Source organism: Ursus maritimus, unplaced genomic scaffold, assembly GCF_017311325.1.
Source record: "Ursus maritimus isolate PB19 unplaced genomic scaffold, ASM1731132v1 scaffold_1, whole genome shotgun sequence".
NCBI lineage: Eukaryota > Metazoa > Chordata > Mammalia > Carnivora > Ursidae > Ursus > Ursus maritimus.
This window is the reverse complement of record NW_024423343.1, coordinates 59703335-59730340: the sequence shown is the minus strand read 5'-3', so window position 1 is coordinate 59730340 and position 27006 is coordinate 59703335. Positions and strand designations below refer to the sequence as shown.

General features: G+C 37.2%; 1 protein-coding gene across 3 annotated transcripts in view; it reads left to right on the top strand.

Annotated features, from left to right (window-relative positions):
- Positions 1–26681, top strand: part of ERICH2 (glutamate rich 2) — a 38746-nt gene extending 12065 nt beyond the window's left edge. For all 3 annotated transcript variants that reach the window (XM_040644055.1, XM_040644048.1, XM_040644058.1), the window contains 6 exons: positions 665–760; positions 2804–2952; positions 5783–5970; positions 19485–19542; positions 25760–25831; positions 26483–26681. In XM_040644055.1, coding sequence (XP_040499989.1) covers positions 665–760; positions 2804–2952; positions 5783–5970; positions 19485–19542; positions 25760–25831; positions 26483–26604 — 685 coding nt within the window. In that variant the 3' untranslated portion in view covers positions 26605–26681. The remainder of the gene's footprint in view (positions 1–664; positions 761–2803; positions 2953–5782; positions 5971–19484; positions 19543–25759; positions 25832–26482) is intronic.
- Positions 26682–27006: the final 325 nt, after the last annotated feature.

Sequence of the window (27006 nt, the reverse complement as noted above, 5' to 3'; positions counted from 1 at the left end):
CCTTACCCAGAGTTCAAGGTAACCAGGGCCAGTCCTGGAAAAAAAAATGATCAAGTAGGAAAATAGAAAATCACAGAGGACCTTTGCTTGAGGAGCGGTGTGACCTGGAAAGTTGATGAATTTTCTCAGAATAGCTTTCATTCCACTCTCTACCTCCCTACTGGTGGCGCGTCCTCCTCTGTCCCCTCCACCCCCCACTCCCCTTTCCTCCTTTGTTAAGTGAAGCAGTGGGAGTGCTTTTGCCTTAATCTTCTCATTGCTTCTTTATTCTAGTCTGAGGCATAAGGAATGTATGGACTCATAAACAAAGAGTTTCAAATTTTTGTGCATGTGAAGCCCACATTTATTATTTCCTCTTTTCCCCGTGGATCCCATGTGTGAAAGATTTTGTCTACCCAACAAATTGCACTTAATTAACAATTTTCAGCAATAAAAGTAAAATATATCTTTAATGCTAGATGAAGTTTTATAGATCTTGGACCTTTGATCTGTTGGGTTTGGAGTCAAGCTTTCAAGAATCGTTAAAGATGGGGGGGAATGGCCAAAGTAAATCCACAGCATTCAGTTGAAAAAAATTGAATTTATAGGTTTTCCATGATCATATGTTTTATCTCTTCGAAGATGAATGACAGGTTTTTTTTAATTTCTATTTTTATACTTTAAGTAAATGCCTCTTTGGACGTAGACCAAGATTGGCAAGCAAATTTTGTACCTTACCAACACAAGTCTCTCTAAATGTAGCTGGGACATTCTCAGAAAAGTAAGTTTTAATCAATTTTGGTTTTAAGCCTATGTTTGACAAGTTTAAATGATTTTTAAAACAAAGTTTAAAATCTAAACTTACTGAAAAAATTATTAATTCCAATAGAAATTTGGGGCCATTTCATAAATATGCCAAAAGCTCTTAACACATTTTTAGGAACAGTCCTAAAATCTAGGTTACCTATGTTCTACCATAAGTATGTTTCAGTAGGATGTCTAACTTGACTGACTCTCTAACTAAGTAGAAACTAAAATATCTTCCATTTCCAAAGGATATTATATAAAGTAAAAATCTGAATCTTTCCTCAACTGTAAGTATTTGAATTAAGGAAAACAAATATTTTACAATATACTAGCTATCTATTTTTTTTAATTGTCAGAGGCATTACCGTAAATAATGTCACTTTCTCAAATGGAAGTCAAAAGATTATAGTTGAAGACGAAGTTGAACTTTGGGCCTTTGATTCTTTGAAACTATATGAAAAAGACTACAGATAGTGAGCAGAAAAGGAATTCATATTTTACTGTTAAAATGATGATTTTGTCAATTCTCATATGTATTTTTATGGCATGTTCACTGCTTCCAAATAGTAATATCCCATTTAATATTGGGCATTGACTTCCTCCGTGTTGTGTCATTAAGGTTATTAGAGGAATTTCCAATTATTTAAATATCCCAAACTATACCAGACAAATTCCCTAAGGGATATAATTAGTGACTATGTAAGTACCATATCTCATAGATTCTAAAGCACACATATTTTCTTCATATTTTAACATTTCTTACAATTGATGGCATCTTACACTTAAACTTGGCAGTGCTTTTTCTTTCTTAAGTAACAACAGTATGTCTTATAATAAATACATGGTATCTTAGAGTCAACAAAACACTAATTTGTTGGGGGGAAGACAGTACAATTCTTTTATTTAGATTAGGTATTAAAGCCTATAAATTCTAGTAATCATTTGTAGCAAGCTTTGACAACAGGAATCTCACTAGAAATTAAATACTTAACTGATTTCTCAACTTTTTAGATGTAGAGTTTAATCTTGGATGCTTTTTTTTTTTCCCAATTAGAAAATCGAGGAGGGCAGAGGCAGAACAAATGTAAATCAACTTTGCATTTTTCATTACTAGAGAGGGGTTTTGCTTTAGCAGCGTATATTGAGGAAGTGAAGATTCTGTTCCCTCCCATAATATTAGGAATATAACAAGCTATTCCGCCTGTTTGCTAAATCACTGTACAAGATCACTGACATAACTGTACTCATGTTCTGGATTCATATGTCAATGGGAAAAAAATGCCACCATAACTGGGGAAAGAAAATACTTCACATCTTTTTATATCTTGACATGCAAAGTAGAAGTTCAGTTTTTTTTAATTTGGTAAAGAAGATATATTAAAAGAATGTTAAGGCCACAGAAAAGAGACTTGGGATTATTTTTCCACCAGCATAAGGACCTGTCTTTGTAGACAGAGTGCACCATACAAGAATCCTCTGTCTTAATGCATTATTAGTGACATGAAGTTTCAGCCTTAAAGGCTAAAAGAGAAAATTAACCCACTTTTATTTTAGCTACTTAATGAAAAAGCAGGCTACTTTATGTTATGACCAAGGTTTGATATTAGTGTTGGGCTCTCTCCATAAGTGTAGCATTGCTATTAGCAATGGTAAGAATTGGTTTATAAATCTAGAAAAAACCTCAAGGCTAGTATTCCTAGTTTTATTCCAACATATTACAATGATGTGCCAAAGACATTCATATAATTGATTGCTTGTATGCTCTATGTTAAAGAACCCTGAAAAGATTTTAAGGATTGTTACACAACGACAAATGCCAAGTAGAAATAGAATTTTAATTATCAGTAAAAATTATTTTTAATGCTTTTCCACAAAAAAGATATTACATTTTAGGTATTCAGTTTATTATTGGTATATTTTGTGTTTATATTAAGTGTGTATGTATGAATGCATATGAAGCTTTAAGGAGAACTGTGACCTAGGAAACTATTTTTTCACTATTTACTTTAACATTTAGGAAGGAAGTGTCTTCAAAAAATATTGAAAATATAGCTTCTTTAAAGAATACTGAAAATAGAGTATCTTCAAAGAGCATTGAAAATAAAGATACAGAAATGAATCTACAGTCGAAGCTACGGTCATCTTCCTTCTTAAAGGAAAGCACAGGTGATAACATTTGTTTTATGTAAATGTAGCTTCTAATTGAGCCCTCCTCCTTGACCTTTGGGATATTGACAACTCTGTAGGTCTGGAGTGGATCATAGGAACCAGTAATTTTTGAAATTCATGTACCACATGATTCTGATATGCAGTCAGGTATGGCATCCATGGTATACATTATATAAAATGATAATGACGTATTAAATTTTAAAATGAATTAAAATACCTATAAAAGCATTAAGTTCCATTCATTCAACAATGGTTTATTGAGTGCCAGGACTGTTTTAGAAACTGTGGATACATTAGTTGGCAAATAGGCAAAGTGCTTGCCTTTATGAGATAGTCAACTATTAAAAATAAAGGATAAACCATAAAAGATAAGACAATGACATGTTGTGGCAGGTTCTGTAATATAAATAAATGGCACCTAGGGGAGGACTATTGTAGCTCTAGGGATCAGGAAGTTTCTCTTGATGCTCAGTGTTTGTGAATTGAAGGAGACAGTTCCTATGACATCACATGAAGTCCTTAATTCCTTATTATGACCTTCCCCTGATGGCATCAGTGTGATGAATCTTGAGCAGGCTGGGTACCCACTGGAAGATCAGGGTGGCTGTGAGCTGATGGAGACTGTAAATGAAACAGAAGCAGGTAGATGGCCTGAAGAGCCCAGCCATTCTAGGAAGGACTGGTATCCCTTTCCAGGATAGCATTTTTTTGTTTAGTCAAGAGTTTGCTTTAGAGTGGGGAGTTTCATCAACTTTTTCTTTTTTTCTCTCCTGCATTTTCTTAACATTGTCCTCTCTCGAGCTCTCCTGGATTTCCTGATTTTCTTTCTAACTAGTGTTTCTACATGATTTGGAGTAGCTAATGGCCAAGGCCCTATCAAAGAAGGCATGTCACAAGACTTTCGACACTCAGAACCTTTAACGAAAGCGAGGTGTCACGCAAGCAGTTTGAAGCTGTGAAAGATACCAGTAGAGCCAGAGCAGTTGACAAGCTCCTCAGTAGTCTTTCCCACAGACAGAATTTTAGGAAACACACAGTAAACTTTTTAAAAAAAAATTAGTTTAATGGTACTATATTTCAACGTGTGTCAGGAAAAAGTAAGACATGGTTACAAATATCGACTCAAGCCAAACTGACTCCCAGATCTGCCGCTTAATTAGTGGTGTGAAGTCAGGTAAGTGGTTTAACCTCTCTGTCCCTCAGTTTCATCTATGAACAGGGTGACAATAGTATACACCTCACTGAGTTGTTGAGAGAATTAAATGAGTTAATATATGTAATGTTCAGAAGAGTAATGGTATATAATGTTTGGTAGGATTATTATATGTTACTTTTATTCATATATGCATCAGTTTCATGGCTGGTGACATGATCTGGTAAAATTTATATGTTAAAAATAGATTCAAGGAAAAACATTGAGTAAATAGTATAGGTGATACTCATATATAGCAAAATGAATGAAGATAGTAAAAGAATTATACTATTGGAAAATGTTCTAATAGATTGTATCATGGAGATTTTACTTCTTAAATATTTCTCTAATCTGTTCCTCCTCTCCATGCCTGTTTTACCAGTACCCTGTCACTAATCATCTCTCTCATCCGGACTTTTTAAAGAGACTCTAACCTCTCTCTTTGCTTTTTTTTTGGGGGGGGTCTCCCCTCAACTATACTTTCCACCCTCTTAGCCAAGTGTTCCTTCAGAAATACGGAATTGATCATACATGGTTTTCTTTCAAAATCCTTTATTAGTGGCCCTTTTATTCTTAGGATATGGTCCTAACTCCAAGGCTCCTGGCCCACAAGACCCCATGATCTACCTACCCTTCCAGACACATCTGTCATGATTGCAGTCTCTCGACCTTGGCCCCTAAGCAGCGTCGAAGTGCCTTGTCGTGCCACACACATTCTTATTTCTGTGTTGGCTCATGCTGTCCCCGCTCCTTGGAAAAACTGATCCACTCAGACTGGACTATTCCTGACCACTCTCCAGATCGGCATGGGGCCCTCCTTTGTTCTCTCACTTACCTAGCACACATCTGCCACCGTACTTCCATACTGTTTACAGCTATCCGTTATGTTTCTGACTCTCTATTAGAGTCTAAATCAGTAACCGAAGTCAAGAACTGTTCATTTTTGTCTTCCTATGACTCCTCATAGTGCTGGGCACTGAGCAGGTAGTTATTAGTGCTTATTTCTATTTTTCAGTCATTTGTGTTTGGTCATAACTTGGGTGTCTTGACATTAAGAAAAATCATTAATAATGTTCTGTAACCTCTGGTTATATCTAGAATACTTCACATGTCTCTCTTCCTAAGGGGTGTGTGTGTGTGTGTGTAGAAAGAGAAAGAATTTTATTCTCAAGTATCCAAACAGTGACCTGACCTGCCTAAGAATTATTTACTGTTCAGCCTCCCTAGTCTTACTTTTATTCTCCAGGTTTTATTTCATATTTATATTCCTATAAGAACAGTTTAAGAAATGTATTTCTTGAGATAGAATAGCATTAATTTCTTTTTTTCTTGAAATCATATTTTTTATAAACAAATTGTTTTCCACATATTAAAATTTTAAGCACCAAACAATTAATCCTAACATTAATTCAGTGTTATTGGTTTGGGTTTTTTTCCTCTTGGCAGTTTTATTACTTTTTTCGGAAATGGAAATCACATAATTTCATTGTGGTGTTATTTAATCATGAAAAAAATAAACTCCAGGAAAGCATATAGTAAACATATACACTTGTTACATTTTAACTTAGGAGTAACTATTTTTAATTTTTGAACTTTTCAATATTAATTGATTAAATTATGTATATTCTATTTTAGGTCAAGTGGGCAGAGTCGCATTCCTTGCAGAGCAGGAGAAAAATAATGAAACTTGCCTTCAGGATATTGATGACAAGTTGTCTGAATCAACAGATGATGATGGTGAAGATGATACCAATGATGAAGATAATGATGAAGACAGTAGCCCTAATAAGGATACTCATGCCCCATTAGAGTTAATGGCAGAAGTGAGTTTAACTTGTGCGTTATAATTTAAGAAACTTAAAAATATTAAAATTACTAAATAGTGTATAGCCTTGAAAAATTAAAAAATAGTGAAGAGATCCTTGCCCCTATATAGATGCTTACCAAGCTACTCATGTCTCTTACTACATTCACGAAATTAGAGGCGAGAGAGGATTCTGGAAGTGACTTACAGTGTTCTGGTAAAGAAGCAGGAACAAAAGAAGTTTTGGCATAAAACTCTGCAAGGACTGCTTTAAGGAATGCTTTCTACATAACTGGGCGCCATGCTAGTTATTGGGGATATTTAGAGATAAATAAGAAAGATAGGTCCTTACCCTTGAGAACTAAGAGGTACGTATTAGGAATATAGTACAATTAATAATGAAATGAAATGTGTGCTAACAGAAGTATTTATGAGGTTCTCTGGGAAGAGGGAGGATTAAGTGACTAATTGAGAATGGAAGTAGAAGAAATGGGATAAAGGAAGGATTTTTAGGGGAGGAGACATGGAGTCTTAGAATCTTGAAGAAAGAGGGAAGCTCAGAAATTCATCTGCTAAACAAGTGGAGAAGGCATTCCTGGCATAGGAACAATATGTACAAAGGCACTGAAGCCTGAAACATCACATGCAAAAATTATACATAAACATTTACTGATGATTCTATGGAGAACAAAACAGTTTTACCCTACTTGTGGTATCACAGTCTAATATTATACAGCTTCACATATATCCTAAGAACTTTATAACAGTACATTTTAACTTCCTCCTTCTTATCCTTTGTATTATAGTCATACATTTTACTTCTACATATATTATAAGCCCTATAATATGTTATTATTTTTATTTTTAATGGTCAGTCTTTTAAAAAGTTTTTTTAAATTGGAAAATACCTTTTTTTGGAACACATTTCTGGTGTTCTCCATAGCTTTGTGTAGATCTGAATTTCCACGTGATATTATTTTCCTTTTACCTGAAAAACTTACTATAGTATTTTTTAATTATGCAGTTCTGCGAACAGTGAATACTTTTGCTTGTCTGAAAAGATCTTGATTTTATCTTCATTTTTTTAAAGGATGTGTGAGCTAGGGATTTGTAGGTTGCCAGGCATTTTTCAGTACGGACAATCCCTGACTTATATGGTTCAACTTAGAATCTTTTGACTTTACAATTATGTGAAAATGATACACATTCAGTAGAAACTGAATTTTGAATTTTTATTTCTTCCTTGGCTAGTGATGTGTGGTATGATTACTCTCCTGATGCTGGGCAGCGGCAACTCCCTGCCAGCCATGCCATCATGAAGACAAACAACTGATACACTTAGAGCCATTACACTTTTAGTACAGTATTCAATAAATTACACGAGATATTCAATACTTTATTATAAAATAGGTCTTGTTACATGATTTTGCTCTAATATAAGGGTTCTGAGCATGTTTAAGGTAGGCTAGGCTAAGCTATGATGTTGGGTAGGTTAGGTGTATTAAATGCATATTTCAACTTATGATGCATTTATTGGGATATAACCCCATCGTAAGTTGAGGAAGATCTGTACTTTGAAAGGTTGCGTCATTGTCAAATAGTTTGCATAGTTTCAGACACGATGTGTGCTGTTACACTTTTGTCCATCTGTATACGTCTTTTTCTCAGACTTTAATGTTTTCTTCTTTTGTATTATTTTTGGCAATTTGATTATGATATACCTTGACGTGGTATTCTTCATGTTGCTTCTGTTCATTGAGATTCTTGGATCTATGAGTTTATAGTTTACACCAGATTTGGAAAATGTTCAGTTATTAAGTCTTCAAATAATTTTTTTTTACCTCCGCGCTCCCTCTCTTCTGGGCTACAAGTTACATGTATGTTAGACCACTCAATGTTGTCCCAAAGGTCACTGATGTTCCTTTTTTGTTTGTTTTCTCTATATATTTCATTTTAGAAATTTCTATTGTTCTGTCTTCAAGTTCTGATCTTTTCTTTGTAGTTATAATCTGCTGTTAATCCCATCCTCCCTCCATTCCTCTCTCCCTCTCTCTCCATATATATGTGTGTGTGTGTGTATATAAAATTTCAGATATTTTATTATCTCTACAAGTTTGATTTAAATATTTTTATATCTATTCTGTCCTCATCATGTTCCTATTTTACTTTTGAGCATATGACGTTTATAATAGCAATTTTAACATGCTTGACTGCTGTACTATCATTTTTATTGTTCTGGGTCAGTTTCTATTGATTAAGTTTTCTCCAGTGTATGGGTCATAATTTTTGCATCTTTGCATGCCTGAATGTATTACTTTGCATTACTGAATCCTAGACATTATAAATTTTATGTTCTTTGATACAGGTTTTATTGTTTTCCTTTAAATATTTTTGGATTTTGATCTGGGACACAGTTGATGAGTTTCTTGGAAGCAGGTTTCTCTTTTTGAGTCTTGCTTTTTAAGCTTTGTTGAGAGGGTCCAGAGCACCCTTTACATTGTAGGGAGACTACTAAGGCAATGCCCTAATGAGGACTCTTCCCAGTGCTCTGTGTATTAAGAGGACCTTCTACATTGGCTGGAGAAAACATGAGCTCTGTTCAGCCCTTTGTGAGATCCAGTGATTGTTCTACCTGCTCATTCCAACAATTCTTTCTCTAGCCTCAGATAGTTTCTGCATACTCATGCAGATTAATTCCAGCCAAAGATTCAAAGACACCTCTGACGATTTGTGGATCTCTCTTGAAAATATAATATTGGCCTCTCTGAACTTCAGACTGTCTTATTTCAACTCAGATCGCTGGTCTCTGGATGCTCCCTGCCTATGCTGGTACCTGGAGACAGCCCACAGCTATAAACTGAGGCAAACATAGGACCCATCTATTTTCCTTCACTCAGATCACTCTCCTATGACACCTGCTGTCAATTACTGAGAACTCTTGTTTCATATATTTTGTACAATTTTCTGGTTGTTTTAGGAAGGAGAGTAAACCTGGTTTCTGTTAACTTCATCATGTCTAGAAGCCTCAGAGTTTTAGCATAAAGAAAATACTAATGTGCTTGCCTTTTTCTATAGTTTAACCCAAATGCTAGCCATGTAATCATATAAAGAAATCAGACACATTTACTATATTTTCCTCCTAGAAAAAAGCATATACAGAGAGTTTTGAAACTTCCTTTAATATTATAAGTTGCTTTAAACAAGGGAGAAAAAAATTGATGCCAAGTATTGGAAAGATTTTACTTAACCACATTTCCTTTGACTGAACATCTAAATCATTCATGAATCATAGAGCATCCAAAGACCCTATTTGCCATAACCTCAGTCTTTGGAGTTGCTCATTTTATTTCTTTTCTGTTTGTTTTTTGACATTTAATTATAAAAGTAATCCATGACTTCATTTTCAGATAAATATTGAGACAATATGAGATTGCTTATTTTCATATCTTAGGTTATACCTGTGCTTAAGCTCTTCTGTTTTCAGAATGCATCCTGTTTTATTTTTTTCAAATTAAAATTAAAAAAATTTGTTTAAATAAATAAATATTTTATTTGAGAGTGAGAGTGTATTGGAAGAGGGGCAGAGAGAGAGAGAGAGAGAGAGAGAGAATCTCAAGCAGACTCCCTGCTGAGTGTGGAGCCTGACCCAGGGCTCGATTTCATGACCCATGAGATCATGACCTGAGCTGAAATCAAGAGATGGACCCTTAATTGACTGAGCCACCCCAGCACCCCTCAACTTTTTATTTTGAAAATTTTCACACCTATAGAAAACTTGAACGATTAGACACAAACCAAGAAACAAACTCTTAACTATAGAGAATAAACTGATGGTTACCAGAGGGGAGGCGGGTGGGGGGTTGGGTGAAATACGTGAGGGGGATTAAGGAGGGCACTTGTGATGAGCAGTTGGTGATGTACAGAGTTGTTGAATCACTATATTATACACCTGAAACTAATATAACACTGTATATTATCTGTACTGGAATTAAAAAAGAAAAGAAAGATGGTTAACAACTAAAATCAAAACATGAATTTTCATGGAATCCTGACTGGAAAAAAATGCAGCTACAAAAACATTTTAAAGACAAATTGGGAAGTCTCAATTTAAATGTAATATTTTATTATGGAATTATTGTTAATTTTCTTAGATGTGGTAAGGATATGATGTTACATTGAAGGATATGATGTTACTCTTAGGAGACCCATGCTCGAATATTTCGAGGTGAAGTTTTATGATGTCTGCAACTTACTTTCAAATGTTTGAGAAATATATATGTAGGCTGTATCTACACCTTATCTATCAAGAGAGAGAGATAAAGCAAACATAGCACAATGTTAAGAATCATTGAATCTAGGTAAAATGTACACATGTATTTATTGTTACAATCTTTCAATTTTTGTTTTTTTTATCATGACAAGTGTATTCTCTAATCCATAATATTCCACTGTGTGTGTGTGTGTGTGTGTGTGTGTGTGTAGATAGATATCACATCTTCTTTATCCATTTATCTATCAATGAACACTTGGGCTGCATCCATGATTTGGCTATTGTAAATAATGCTGTAGTAAATATAGGGGGGCATGTATCCCTTTGAATTCGTGTTTTTGTGTTTTGAGGGCAAATACCCAGTAGTGAAATTACTGGATGGTAGGGTAGTTCTATTTTTAACTTTCTGAGGAACCTCCATACTGTTTTCCAGTGGTGGCACCAGTTTGCATTCCCACCTTCAGTGTAAGAGGGTTCCTTTCTCTCCATACACTTGCTGTTGCTTGTGTTTTTTGTTTTATCATTCCCACAAGTGTGAGGTGATATCTCATTGTAGTTTTGATCTGCAGTTTGCATCATCAGAGGATGATGAGTGATATTGAGCATCTTTTCATGTATCTCTTGGTCATCTGAATGTCTTCTTGGGAAAAATGTCTGTTCATGTCCTGCCCATTTTTAATTGGATTATTTGGGTTCTGGGTGTTGAGTTGTATAAGTTCTTTATAGATTTTGAATGCTAACCCTTTATCAGATTTGTCATTTGCAAATATCTCCTTCCATTCAGTAGGTTACTTTTTAGTTTTGTTGATTGCTTCCTTTGCTGTGCAGAAACTTTTTATTTTAATGTAGTCCCAGTAGTTTATTTTTGCTTTTGTTTCCCTTTCCTCAGGAGACATATCTAGAAAAATGTTGCTATGGCTGATGTCAGAGACATTATTGCCTGTGTTCTCTTCTAGGATTTTTATGCTTTCAGGCCTCATATTTAGGCCTTTAATCCATTTTGAGTTTATTGTTGTGTATGGTGTAAGAAAGTGGTCCAGTTTCATTCTTTTGCATGGATCTGACCAGTTTTCCCAATGCCATTTGTTGAAGAGAATGTCTTTTTCCCATTGGATGTTCTTTCCTGCTTTGTTGAAGATTAGTTGACCATATAATTGTGGGTTTAGTTCCTGGTTTTCTATTCTTTTTTTTTTTTTTTAAAGATTTTATTTATTTGACAGAGAGAGACAGCCAGCAAGAGAGGGAATACAAGCAGGGGAAGTGGGAGAGGAAGAAGCAGGCTCCCAGCAGAGAAACCTGATGCGGGGCTCAATCCCATAACGCCAGGATCACGCCCTGAGCTGAAGGCAGACACTCAACGACTGAGCCACCCAGGTGCCCCCCCGGTTTTCTATTCTGTTCTGTTAATTTGTGTGTCTATTTTTGTGCCAGTATCATACTGTTTTGATTTCTATAGCTTCGTAATATAATTTGAAGTCTGGAATTGTGATACCTCCACCTTTGCTTTTCTTTTTCAAGATTGCTTTGGCTATTCGGGGTCTTTTGTGGTTCCATACAACTTTTAGGATTGTTTGTTCTAGTTCTGTGAAAGGTGTTGTCGATATTTTGATAGGGATTGCATTAAATGTGTAGATTGCTTTGGGTAGTATGGACATTTTAACAGTATTTGTTCTTTCAATCCATAAGCATGGAATTTCTTTCCATTTCTGTGTGTTGTCTTCAATTTCTTTCATCAGTGTTTTATAGTTTTCAGAGTACAGGTCTTTCACCTCTTTGGTTAGGTTTATTCCTGGTATCTTATTATTTTTGGTGCAATCATAAATGGGATTGTTTTCTTAATTTCTCTTTCTGCTGCCTCATTTTTAGTGTATAGAAGTGCAACAGATTTCTGCACATTGGTGTTGTATCCTGGGACTTTACTAAATTCATTTATCAGTTCTAGCAGGTTTTTTTTTTTGGTGGAAGCTTGCAGGTTTTTTATTTATAATATCATGGCATCTGCAAGTAAAAGTTTTACTTCTTCCTTACTGATTTGGATGCTTTTATTTCTTTTTGTTGTCTGCTTGCTGTGGCTAGGACTTCCAGTACTATGTTGAATAAAAGTGGTGAGAGTGGACATTTTTGTCTTGTTCTTGTCCTTAGGGGAAAAGCTCTCAGTTTTTCCCCATTGAGGATGATGTTTGCCGTGGTTTTTCATATATGGCCTTTATTATGTTGAGGTATGTTCTCTCTAAATCTACTTTGTTGGGGGCTTTTATCATGAGTGGATGTTATACTTTGTCAGATGTTTTTTTCTGCATCTATTAAAATGGTCGTACAGTTTTTATCCTTTCTCTTTTTGTTGTATCTCATTGATTGATTTACAAATATTGAACCACTCTTGCATCCTGGGAATAAATTCCACTTGATAGTGGTGAAAGCTTTTTTAATGTATTGTTGGATTCGGTTTGCTAGTATTTTATTAAGGATTTTTGCGTCTATGTTCATCAGAGACATTGGCCTGTAGTTCTCTTTTTTGTGATGTCTTTATCTGGTTTTGGTATCAGAATAATGCTGGCTTCATAGAGTGAATTTGGAAGTTTTCCTTCTTCTTGTGCTTTTTAGAATAGTTTGAGAAGAACAGTTTTTAACTCTAAATGTTTTGGTACCATTACTGTGAAGCCTCTCGTCCTGGACTTTTGTTTGTTGGGAGTGTTTTGATTACTGATTCTATTTCATTGCTGGTAATCGGTCTGTTCAGATTTTCCATTTTTTCCTGCTTCAATTTTGGTAGGTTATGCATTTCCAGGAATTTATCCATTTCTTCTTGGTTTTCTGATTTGACAACATAAAATGTTTCATAACATTCTCTTGTAACACTTTGTATTTCTGTGGTATTGGTTGTTATTTCTCTTCTTTCATTTCTGATTTATTTGAGTCATCTCTCTCTCTCTCTTTTTATGAGTCTGGCTGGAGGTTTATCAATTCTGTTAATCTTTTCAAAGAACCAGCTCCTGGTTTCATTGATCTGTTCTATTTTTCTTTGTTTGTTTGTTTGTTTGTTTGTTTAGTTTCTATATCATTTATTTGTGCTCTAGTCGTTATCATTTCCTTCCTTCTGCTGCTTTTGGGTTTTGTTTGTGTTCTTTTTCTAGCTCCTTCAGGTATAAGGTTAGGTTGTGTATTTGAGATTTTTCTTGCTTCTTGAGGTAGGCCTATATTGCTATAAACTTGCCTCTTAGAACTGCTTCTGCTGCATCCCAAAAGTTTTGGATTGTTTTCATTCTTGTTTGTTGCCATGCACTTTTTGATTTCTTCTTTGATTTCTTGGTTGACTCATTCACTATTTAGTAGCATGTTGTTTAACCTCCATCTGTTTTGGATTTTCCAGATTTTTTCTTATGGTTGATTTCTAGTTTCATAGCATTGTGGTCAGAAAAAAATGCATGGTATGACTTCGATCTTTTTGAATTTGTTAAAGCTTGTTTGGGGCATAATATGTGATCTATTCTGGAGAATGTTCCATGTGTACTTGAAAAGAATGTGTATTCTGCTGTTTCAGGACGGAATGTTCTGAATATATCTAGTAAATCCATCTGGCTCAGTGTGTCTTTCAAAGCCACTGTTTCCTTTTTGATTTTCTGTTTGGATGATCTGTACATTGATGTAAGTGGGGTGTTAAAAGTCCTCTACTTATTGGGGCGCCTGGGTGGCACAGCAGTTAAGCATCTGCCTTCGGCTCAGGGCATGATCCCGGCGTTATGGGATCGAGCCCCACATCAGGTTCCTCCGCTATGAGCCTGCTTCTTCCTCTCCCACTCCCCCTGCTTGTGTTCCCTCTCTCGCTGGCTGTCTCTATCTCTGTCGAATAAATAAATAAAATCTTTAAAAATAATAAATAAAGTCCTCTACTATTATTGCATTACTGTTGATTAGTTTCTTTGTTTGTTACTAACTGTTTTATGTATTTGGGTGCTCCATGTTGGGTTCATAAGCATTTTTACAGTTGTTATATCTTCTTCTTGGATTCTTCCCTTTTTTTAAAATTTTTTTTTAAAGATTTTATTTATTTATTTGACACACAGAGAGACAGCCAGTGAGAGAGGGAACACAAGCAGAGGGAGGGGGAGAGGAAGAAGCAGGCTCCCAGCGGAGGAGCCTGATGTGGGGCTCGATCCCAGGACTCCGGGATCACGCCCTGAGCCGAAGGCAAACGCTTAATGACTGAGTCACCCAGGCGCCCCTGTCTCCTTTTTATTATATAGTGTCTTTCTTTGTCTCTTGTTTGTCCGATAAAGTCTAGTTTGTCCTATATTTAAGTATTGCTACCCTGGCTATTTTTTTTGTTTTTTTGACATCCATTTGCATGATAAATTCACTTTCACTCTGCAGGTGTCTTTAGATCTGTAACGAGTCTCTTGTAGGCAGCATATAGATGTTTGTTTGTTTGTTTGTTTGTTTTATCCACACTGTCACCCTATGTCTTTGATTGGAGTGTTCAGTCCATTTACATTCAAAGTAATCATTGATAGATATGTATTTATTGCCATTTTGTTGTTTTATGGTTGTTTTTATAGTTTTTGCTGATCCTGCTCTCTTTAATGGTTTGTTGGCTTTCTTTAACAATATACTTGGGTTCCTTTTTCTTTATTCTCTGCCTGTTAGTGATTTTTTATTTGTGGTAACTATTAGGTTTATGTATAACATCTTCTGGATATAACAGTTTATATTAAGTTGATGGTCACTTAAGTTTGAATCCATTATTTATTCCTCTCCCCACCATGTTTTAGGCATATGGTGTCATATTTTATATCCTTTCATTTTGTGAATCCCTTGACTAATTTTCTACAAAAATACTTAGTTTTACTGCTTCCGTGTTTCCTACTTTTCATACTTTCACTTATGGTCTTTCCTTTCCACTCGAAGAGTCCCCTTTAGGGGTGCCTGGGTGGCACAGCAGTTGGGCGTCTGCCTTCGGCTCAGGGCGTGATCCCGGCGTTATGGGATCGAGCCCCACATCAGGCTCTTCTGCTATGAGCCTGCTTCTTTCTCTCCCACCCCCCCTGCCTGTATTCCCTCTCTCGCTGGCTGTCTCTATCTCTGTCGAATAAATAAATAAACTATTAAAAAAAAAAGAGTCCCCTTTAATGTTTCTTATAAGGCTGATTTAATGGTCATGAACTCCTTTAGTTTTTCTTTGTCTGAGAAACTCTTTATCTCTCATTCTATTCTGAATGATAGCCTTGCTGGATAAAGTATTCTTGGCAGTAAGTTTTCCTCATTCAGCACTTTGAATATGTCATGCCACGTATTTCTGGCCTATAGAAGTTTCTGCTGAAAAAGCCACTGATAGCCTTAGGGGGTTTCCCTTATCTAACTGTCTTCTTTTCTCTTGCTGCTTAAAAAAAAAAAAAAAAAAAAAAAAACTTTTTATCACTACTTTTTGCCATTTTGATTACTATGTGTCTTGGTGTGGATCTCTGGGTGATTTTTGTGGGGGGGTCTCTGTGCCTCCGAGGTCTAGATATCTGTCTCCTTCCCCAGATTAGGGGATTTTCAGCTATTATTTCTTCAAATACATTTTCTGCCCCCTTTTCTCTCTCCCCTTCTTCCGGGATCCCTATAATGTGAATGTTATAATGGTTGATGGAGTCCCTGATTTCCCTAAGTCTATTCTTATTTTACATAATTCTTTTTTCTCTCATTTGCTCAACTTGATTACTTTCCATTACTCTGTCTTCTGGTTCATTAATTCGTTCCTCTGCTTAGTCCAGCATGCTTTGTATTCCATCAAGTGTACTTTTAATTTCATTTATTGTGTTCTTTATCTCTGACTGGCTCTTTTTTATCTCTGTGTTAAGGATCTTCCTGATGTCTTCCACTCTTTTCTCAAGTCCAGGGAGTATCTTTATGATCATTACTTTAAATTCTCTATCAGGCATATTACTTATATGTTTCACCGAGGTCTTTTGCTATGATTTTGTCCTGTTCTTTCATTTGTGACATATTCCTCTGTCTCCTCATTTTGTGTAACTCTCTGTGTCTGTTTCTGTGTTAGGAAAGTCAGCTACAGGCCCTTGCTCTTGAAGGTAGTGGGCAGGATGTGCACTTTTAACTCGGTGGCACTGGTCCTCCTCCACAGGGGACGCACAGCCACCACGGATATAGAGCTGGCTGGCTGCTCCGCAAAGCACACGTGGGCAGAGGGTGCTGTTTTAACAAGGTGTACATGTCCTCCATGAGAGGTCAGGAGAGGCAATGTTGGCAAGGTTTTGGGGGGTTTTTTGGGGGAGGGGATCTGCAGCACTGGGACTAAGTCAGGCCTGGCTGCAGGGGGTAGGGTGTGGTATAAGCAAGTTAGGTAGTGAATGCCAGTGCTGTGCTGGTTCCCACAGGTGGTTGTGTGTTTATGATGAGGGGCAGGGGAGGGAAATGGAGGCTGCCAGCTCCTTTGTTTCTGGAGAAGTTCCTCAGCGAACTCTGAGCTCGGTAACTAACTCTCCCTCCCATAAGCCCCAGACACCCTTCAAACTGCTCTTTCCAAGCTGTATCTCTGCAGGCTGTTTGCTGTGCTGTCTCTTTAATGGTAGGGGCTCAGCTTCCTCTTGCGGTCTGGGCTCTCCAGAGCCAAGCCTGCTGATTTTTAAAGTTCTAGGCTTTTTAAGTCCCAATGGTTGTAAGCACTCACAGAATTCAGCCCCTCTCATTTTCAAAGCCAAATGCCATGAGGATTCTTCTTCCCCTTGTAGCCTCCCCCATGTGATAATCTGTTTCTCACCCCTCTTCATGCCCATGGCTCCCTCCCTCCAGTGTTCAAATCCATGGAGTTTAAGTTCCCACTGAGTCCTTGCCTTCCCTGTCTTCTTCGATGTGGCCTCTTCTCTACACCCAGTTGTGGAGTTTGTTTGGCCAGTCTTTGGGTCACTATCTGTGTTGTTTGCAGTGATGAATGTTATCTAGTTGGATCCATGGGATAAAGTGAGTTTAGAGTCCTCCTACTCTGCCATCTTTCCTGAAAGTCCCAACTCTCTATTTTGAATGTCACAAATAATTTAAAACCAATTTTTTTAAACCTGTCTTCTCACTTAACTTTAGCTTGACTGTGAAGTTTAAAGCAATTCTCATGAAAGTCTTTAGCCAAATATCCATTGCATGAATTTCTTAATTTCACTGCATTTTGAACTGTTGAAATATGTATATTTTTGTTAACACAACAACAACAACAAAATAGGTCATTACAAAGGACACTTTGAAATTGATTCCATGTTCCTTGTCATTTCCTGAGGCTAGTACTATTAATATAATGTTTTGTTAAATTGACTAGATCTTAGTTGATATTGAGAAATTCTTGTTAGTTTTGTTAGGTGTAATACCCAGAGTGTCATGGGTTTTTAATTTAAAGTGAAATGAGATGATATCTGTAAAAGGCTTTAAAATAATCTAGGCAAAATAATAATAATAATAATAATAATAATAATAATAATGTTTATTATTATTATAGAGTGAGGCAGAGTGAGGAAAAAGTGTGTGGTGATATTGATAAAATCAGAAAGTGAGAATTGGGGCCGTGTACTTCTTTTACTATTTTTTCTACTTCTGTGTATATTTAAATTTTCCATAAAGATTTAAAAACATACACAATAGCTGTATATTGTACTGGTCACATTCTCTGACTATGATCAATTAAACTACACACTGAAAACAAAAATAACTTCAATAACAAAGTGAAACTACGTAAAAGTAAAAGATAGTCTTCTAGATCACACTTGAATTAAAAATCAAAATCAAAATTAAACACACAAACTATTTAGAAAATGGTGATAACTGCAACACTAAATATTAAGAACTTTTGAAAAGAGCTCAAAGTTTCAAATGCTTTGATGATGACGATGGTGATTAAAGGAGGAATGACAACAAATGAACTAAATATTAATGCCAGAGCCTAGAAGAAGAACAAAATAAACATAATGTAAATAGGAAAAAGAAATAAGCAAAATTCAAAGTAAAAACCAAATTAATGTATCTGTTTAAGAGCAGGATATTTGAAAAAAGAATGACATAGATAAACCACAAGATATCATAATTAAAATGGAAGGAAACCACAATTAGTAAAAATGGACAGATCTTAACCTTAGACAAAAAGAGATTTTAAAAATACAAGAGAATTCTGTTTAATGAGTTTAATGTAGCATTTATTAATATGACAATAAGTGGGGGTTGTGGTGAAAGTACCGGCTTGTAGAAAAATCTTCAGGAGAATTCTGTTTACATTAGAAAAATTTAAATAATCTAATATTCATGGAAGAAACCCAGAAAACTGGTAGAGAACTTCTTAAAATGTTGCCTAGGTATGTCTCACATGTCTGGAAATGTGTGGGAAGTGTCTCTTCTAAAATACTCCATGCCCCTGTCTCTTGCCCAGTAAGCCTAGTGTACCTGCCTGTGTTTAGAATATATCTCACACAAGCAACAGCAGTCATCCCAGTGTAGGGTTATTCTTTAATGGAAGCAGTCTAAATAAGTTAGACTAGATTAGTAAACTGCAGCCTAAGTAAAAAATATAGGAATTTTTAATTTTATGGTGAGATAATTATCATGGTATGTGGTTTATTTTTTAAAAGTTACTGAATAATCCTAGTTTTTGTAAATATGATATGTGTTCACTGATGAAAAAATACCAAAACTATACACATGAAGATGCTAAAAATAAACATCTCTGGATGGTAGAAATATAAATGCTTTTTAATTGGGGACAGAATGTGTTTATTTAGCTTTTAAATTTCCTACATACAAAAATAGGTACTACTTCGTAACAATAAAAATAGTAAAACAAAAACTGGATGGTACAAGAGCTGAAAAATATTAAATATACATCATTGTAATTCTACTTTTTATTTCTTTTTCTTTTTTTTACTAAATATTGTCATGTATTCATCGATGAAGCTTACAAATAAAAGTTGTATCTGAACCAAAGCGATATTAATTAACGTCTTTACTATCTCTGCCAGTTGAATCAACCTATGTATTCCCACCTTGATTCAGAGAATTGTTAAGTAGTACGTATATAGTATGGCTGCAGCAACATGGAGGTATCGTATTTGTTCTCTGTTGCCTTGCCATGGGAAGTCCTTAAATATTCTTAATTGATTGATTATAGACACTCCTGGAAAGACATGTAAATGTTAAAAGTTCATCATTAATGGAGTATTTTTTAGGGAGTTTATGATTGACATTTAAATTCTCTCTGAAAGTACTTATCTGAAGAATTTCTTATTGTTTTCCAGTTCCTGAGAGCAGAAATGGGACAAGACTACCATTTGGCAAAAAAATTATGTCAGATGAGTAAGTACAAAATACTTTTCTGTTTTCTAATTTTTCCTTTGTTTCTAAATGCATTCCATAATATGTAAGATGGTCTGGTTATTATACCCTAGTGAGTTCCCTGATAGTGTCTCAGTGATTCTTTATTAATAAGTTAAGTTGATTGGTAGAATGACTTTTGGACTTCTAGGATAACTTTGAGTGGGATAAACTAACAAAAGCTAATTATCACTGGAAAATAAGTCAACATCTTTACCTTCATGATAACGGGTTAGTAACTTTATGCCTTTAATTTCAAAGAAGTGTCAGGTAGGGCAGCAGACCTTACTTAACATGCATGTATTCCACAAATATTTGAGTGTGGACTGTGCCAGGCACTGTGTTAGGCACTGGAAATACAGCAGTCAATAAGACAGATAATCCCACGTTCATATATAGTATCCAGCAGGCACTATATATAAATAACAAATTCGTATATAATTAGCGTGTCCTAAATGATAGGTGCTATGGAGAAAAATAAATAAAGTAGGGAAGAAGGAATAGAAAGTACCAGAAAGAGGCAAAGCAGTTTTCAATAGGATGGTCCAGGGAGGCAGGACATACAGCAAATGTGCCGAGACGTGAGTGTGCCTGAGGGGGAACAGCAAGGAAGGAACGTAACCAGAGTAGAATACGCAAGGGGAAATGTGACAGGAGATGAGGCCAGAGAGGTTATGGTTTGGGGGTTCTGTAGATTGCATAGGACCTTTTCACAATTTAAGGACTTTGGCTTTTTCTCTGAGCAAGGTGGGAAATCATTGAGCACTTTTGAGTAAAGGAATGATAATATTATCACTATTAACTAGTGTTAGACCTAAGTCTTACAGTAAAAGTCCTCGAGTGAAAACATGTATAGGGATTGTGAGGACCTACCCTCACTTGCCTCACACAGACTCTCCACTATGGGAACAGTACTTCTTAAATCATTGGCTAATTTTTAAAAGGGGTTTCTTGAATGCTTTAACACTGCTTATTTTTTTATCCAAAATAATTTGCCTTGTGTAATCCTTTCAAGTACTTTGACATTTAGAGACATCAAATAAAATATTTTGATTAAAACTATTTTTGGGTGGTACACAAACATAGGATTTCTGATCAGAAGGAATCCTTCAAGAGAACCATGTCCAGTTGTCTATGTTTATAAATAACGAAGCAGAAGCAGGGAGAGGATACGCAGCCTGCTCCATGCTCTTCAGGGAGCTAGCGGCACAGCCAGAACCGGAACTCAAGCTGCCGCCTCCCACAGCACGTTTCTTCTCCGAGGACTGGTGTAGAAGGGAGTGAGTCAGTAGCTTTCACTCTCAGTTCTCCGAGTCTCTTGTGGAGCCTAATGATGGGGAAATTTATATATTTCCATATCCGTGCATCATTTTAGAAAGCCTCTGGCTGAAGCTTACAAAATATATGCCCTGATATCACCACGTCTATTGGTCAGTTTGGGTTGTTAGCCTTGTAGGATGCTATATAAACAGTAGGTGCTCAATAAAATGCTTATTGACCTGACTCGAACCAGTGAACACACATTGAGTGCCAGGGCAGTGGGGATGAAAAAGTTCAAGCTCATCTATCCTAATGGGGTTATGTCCCTGTAAAATATCCCTCCCTCCCTCCCTCCCTCCCTCCCTCCTTCCCTCCCTCCCTGCCTCCCTCCCTTCCAGCCGTCAAGCACCAGCTCCATACCGGACATGCTGGCAGCTGGAGAGAAGGCAGGAATCATAGCACACATGCTCTGAACCATTTTGGGGTTGACATTAACTATGTTTTGGTTTGGTTTTTACCCTTACTGGCTCATCCAGGAATACTAGTCACTCTTTTCTGTCAGTGTCAGATAGTGGTGCCTCAAACTAAGGATTAGACTACAGGAAAGGAGGTCCGGAGAGCCCCAAGACAGGCCCCATGATCCAGGGAGCCCGTTGGGAAAGAACAGGGCTCCCAAGAAGAAGAGAGGCCCAGAGATGGGAGTGGGGGCTGGGTGCATGCAAAATAAGATTGGCTACCCCTGAGGCAGATTGCAGCCATGGTATGAAATTAGGGAGATCCAGCATTAGCAGTGTCAAACAAGTTTAAGAAAGAACAGAGAGTTGGAGACGCTCTGTCTCAGGGAGGAGAAAGTGCTAGTTTGATGCTAATGGGAAGCACTTTGCTGAGAACTCTGAATTCCTCTCTATATTCAGAACAACAGACAAATGATTTTTTTCATCTAGGATGGACCCCAAAATATTTTATATGTAAGTGCTTACAGTATATTGTTTTGTCTTTTTTTCCTATCTTCTAGCTCTTCTGCAGAACACTTTCCCTTTTCTCTCTCTCTCTCTGTGTATCTATGTATATATTCAGATTATTTACATATTCATGTATTTATATATGTATGTATTAAGCACCTACTAATAATGAGAGTATTCTTGAATACTTTAATTCTTAAAACAATTCTGTGAGGCAGATATTATGAACCCCACCTTACAAATGAGGAACCTAATTCTTAGCAAGGAGTACTAATTCACCAAGGTCACACAACTACTAAGAGGCAGAGTTAAGATTAGATCCTAGGTCTGGCTTGAAAGCCTCTGATATCCTACTATATTTCCATTTCCTCATTTGATTAATAAACTTTTATTTCTGGTCAAGGAGGCAGGGACTTGGAAAGGGGGTACTTTTATGGGTCAATCAAGCTTAAAATGGCTCCTGTGGTCAACTAATTACTTTCTTTGTATCTAAGGCAATTAATTTATATAATGTATCCTTATCCCTTCTGAAATGTTTTATAAACTCATCTTCTTTTTTTTTTAAAGATTTAAAAAAATTTTTAAATTTATTTGAAGAGGTAGAGATAGCCAGCGAGAGAGGGAACACAAGCAGGGGGAGTGGGAGAGGAAGAAGCAGGCTCATAGCGGAGGAGCCTGATGTGGGGCTCGATCCCATAACGCTGGGACCACGCCCTGAGCCGAAGGCAGATGCTTAACGACTGCGCCACCCAGGAGCCCCAATATAAACTCATTTTCTGAATAAAGCTGCTGATTGCTAGTATGTTTCCTTGCTGTCCAATCACAGTAAAGTCATTTATATCTCCACTGGGCTTCAGGGCTTCCCGCCTGGCGTTCACGTGCCTGTGGCTTCTTTTCTGTTTGTCCTGACTTAAAAAAAAATTGTATTGGGTTCCCCCAAGAAATTTTATTTGTCAGTGAAGGCTTGAATTTTATCTGTCTTCCACACACGATTTTTATATGTGAGTAATATTTCCTCAGCCGTTTTCCTGCTATGTCGTGCAGAACTGATACCTCAGCTCTCTGCCGCTTCTTGCCAGGCACTGGAGGCATCCTGGAAAAGTGGTTTTTAAATTAGACTGAAAGTCAGGAGTCCCATGCACTTTTCTTAGTTCAGCTCATGACTGACCGTGAGATTTTATGTCAGTCAATCTTTCTGTTTATTGGCCTCTTTACCTTTAAGAAGGGAACCTGCAACTCACTCTCCGCAGGGCACATCAGTGCTGCTCACAGGCAGCCCAACATTTTACGCAAAAAACCCATTTAGGCCTGGAAGACCTACTTCATCAATTATCATTGTAGGTATTTAAAAATAATGGCCTGAGAAACAAAATGTTTCTCATCACTTTGGTCTAACACAAATATAGATAGATGTATCTTCAGGAAGGATAGTTATAATGAAGTTTCCTTCCTTCCTTCCTTCCTTCCTTCCTTCCTTCCTTCCTTCTTTCTTTTTTTAAAAAAAAAAATGTTATTTATTTATTTGTCAGAGAGAGAGAGTGCATAAGCAGGGGGAGTGGCAGGCAGAGGGAGAAGAAGCAGGCTCCCCGCTGGGTGAGGAGCCTGATGTGGGACTCGATCCCCAGACCCTGGGATCATGACCTAGCTGAAGGCAGACGTTTAACCAACAGAGCCACCCAGGCATCCCATCTTTCTGTTTTTGAGTAAAATAAATCAGTTTTTCCCATTAACCTAGAATGTAATTTTATCTAGGCATAAAAGGACTGCTTTCTACTCTTCACTTATTCCATTTTTTTTTTTTTTAAGATTTTATTTATTTATTTGACAGAGAGAGCAAGCCAGCGAGAGAACACAAGCAGGGCGAGTGGGAGAGGAAGAAGCAGGCCTCCAGAGGAGGAACCTGATGTGGGGCTCGATCCCAGGACCCTGGGATCACGCCCTGAGCCGAAGGCGGACGCTTAACGACTGAGCCACCCAGGCGCCCCACTTATTCCATTTTTTAATGTTTTGAGGGCCCCAGCTCTGTGTCAGGCACTCTCCTAGGCATGCAGCAGTGAACAAGACCAATGTTCTGTCTACCCTAGAATAGCCTCCAGTCTGAGGGACTTAGAACCCTATGGGCAGCAGAATCCCCCAGCTCCTGCCCCAGCTCTTTAGCCAGAAGGAAACATCCACTGAATGTTTAGGAAGGAGCCAAGTCTTTCTCTAGGTCCAAAACCATTTCTGGAAACCTCACTGTGCACCAAGGACTGGACTAAGTACTTTATTTACATTATCTCATTGATTAATCAAAACAGCCTAATGTGGCCAGTAGTGTTATTACAGATAAGGAAACTGAGATACAGAGATAGTAAATATTTTGCCCAAGGAGACCCAACTAGACAGTGGCAGAACCAGGAATCACATCTGACAGTCTTTCTTCATGGCCCATACTGGGATCTGCTTATGGGCTCAGGTTGGGAACAACTCCCAGGACACTAACTGAATGTGCTAGAGGCTTTTCTTACCCTTTTACAAACCCTATTAGCCTCTGAAAGAGTAAGGAGAATTTTTTATTCATCACCTAGAATATATATTTCTGGGGTAAGCTTCAAAGCAGATACCTGTCCCTCACTTTGAAAATTGACGTTTGCCAATGGTTTTTGTTAAACCATAAGAGTTGCTGATTCCAGGGGTGCCTGGGTGGCTCAGTCGTTAAGCGTCTGCCTTCAGCTACGATCATGGAGTATGGAATCAGCTACCCTTCTTTTTTTCTAAGATTTTATTTATTTGACAGAGACAGACACAGTGAGAGAGGGAACACAAGCAGGGGGAGTGGGAGAGGAAGAGACAGGCTCCCAGCGGAGCAGGGAGCCTGATGCGGGGCTCGATCCCAGAACCCTGGGATCATGCCCTGAGCCGAAGGCAGACGCTTAATAACTGAGCCACCCAGGCGTCCCCCAACATGGAATTTTCTTAACTATATTGAAGATTTCTTATTAAGCGTCCCATCAAAAAGGATTCCATGGGAGTAATACATTGGGGAAACCACATTCTCCACTCTGTAAGATTCATAATAGTTATGAGCATATTAATGGTTCTGTAAAATCTTACAGTTTCTCTTACTGTAAACTTTCCCTGATTAACCTCATTTGACCTAGTTTCCCAAATATGTATTAACATCTTAAGAACCTAGTATCTCAAGGGGCAAGTTGGAGAAACTGATCTAAAAAGAGGGTCGGAAAAAGATTTAGATTGCTAATGATAAGCATATTTTAGTTCAACTTAAATTGAATTAAAAGATACTTTTATTAGAAACCTTTAAAGGTGTCTGAATTAACCTATAGGATCCTTAAAAGCAGCTTCTGAGCAGGTGCAGTTATGCTAACCCAATCAATGGTGAATTGTTATGTGGGTAGATTAGGAAAGAGAGACACTGGATTGGTGTGTCAGGAGTATAGCCATATGGGATGATGTCCTATAAGCACCGGAGCCTAGTTGAACCACCCACAATTATTTGTCTTACTCTCAGACAGGTGAACGGCACACTTGGTGTTTCAGTGCCCCCTGGGGGCCATCAAGATATTACATGGGAGTCACAACATTAAATGGATAAAGCAGAATTACGAATACTACCCAAGGCGCACTGTCTTCTCGTTAGTGAAGCCTCCACATTTTGCAGGATATGTCCCTTGTTTGGTTATAGTCAAAAAACGCTTTGGCTACAAGGCCTTGAGGAAAGCCTCATAGTGATGGAGATTGCATTCTTTAGATGGGAGGTAGAAAATATAATGAGAATTATTTCTCTTACAATGCACCTACGATAAGTAGAGCATTTTCTCTATTTGCACTTAGGTATTCCTATGGAATAATTGTTGATATTTCTTGCTTTGTGCATTTTCACTTACTCTGATTGACAGCTCCAGTCTCATTCTGAGGAGCCTGTTTGCTAAAACACTTTGAAAATTAGTAACGAACATTCTGTTGTCTATTTTCAGTTCTGATCTATGAACCAGAAAATCCTGAGGCCAAGGAGTTTTTCTCACTTATTGAAGAAATGTTGCTGATGGGTAAATTTAAAAATTGAAATTCCTTCTTTCTCAAAGAACTATGAGCAGTCACTATTTAAAAACCCATTATCCCAAGGGATTGGTGAAGTGCATCCTCAGGAAGTGGTTAAGCAAAGGCCAACTGGGTGTCTTTGGATGGTTTAATGAACCTTTGTGAGTGGTCCTTTGTGGGTGGTCAAGGTGATTCCCTTTTCTCCGGGGGGTTGTGGGGTGGAACTGCCCAAGTGAAGCAGGCTCCCTGGACGCCAGGCCTCAGGCACTGACAGAGTCTTCACAGGGAACAGAACATGCTAACTGCCACACAGGTTAGCGGCACTGTCCTGCAATTCCAAGGAAAACCACTACCCTCTAAATTACCCTACATCTCACACCTACTGTGTTTAAGAATTATGGTGACAATAGTAAAAAAATATTTGTATAGACCTATGTTTTAAATTTACTCTAAATCCATAAACATCTTTATACCAGTAAGAACATATTCTTCTTTGTACTACTACTTTGACCATATATACAGTCAGCAAAGTTTGGCTCAGTCCTCATGTTCCAAAGATAGGTATTTCTTAGATAAGGGAGAAGCAAGGAGAATTAGGATTTTTCAAAGAGTAGAGATATCAAGAACATTTTAAGCAATTCTCTTCCTTTCTGTGGCAGAGAAATCTCAAAATCTTGAGGAAGATGATGAAGATAGTGAAGAAGACAGTAGTGGTGAGAGTGAAGGAGAAAGCAGTGAGGAGCTGAGTGAAGAAAGCTCTGATGACTGTGAAGATGGGTGATGGAAGTTGCTGCTGTGGTTCAGTCTTCATGTATTTTCATTACTGTATACCATGGAAATATAAAGGACAAAGCTGCATTTTAATCTGATTGTTCTTTATTTGTCACACAGTTCTTATAGTTTACCCATATTGGTGTGAGCTCCTTCTTAATATTTAGGTCTTACGTCTATGTGAATTACTCAGAGAGGAAATTAATAATTGAAAAAACTTACATAGCACTAACCGTGTGTCAGGTACTGTTCTGCACACAATAGTTTACTTAATCCAAAAAACCCATGAGGTTTGGCTTAAAACAACACAAATTTATTATCTTACAGTTCTGGAGGTCAGAAATCCAAAATGAGGTGCTCCTGGGTGGCTCAGTTGTTAAGCGTCTGCCTTCGGCTCAGGGCATGATCCCAG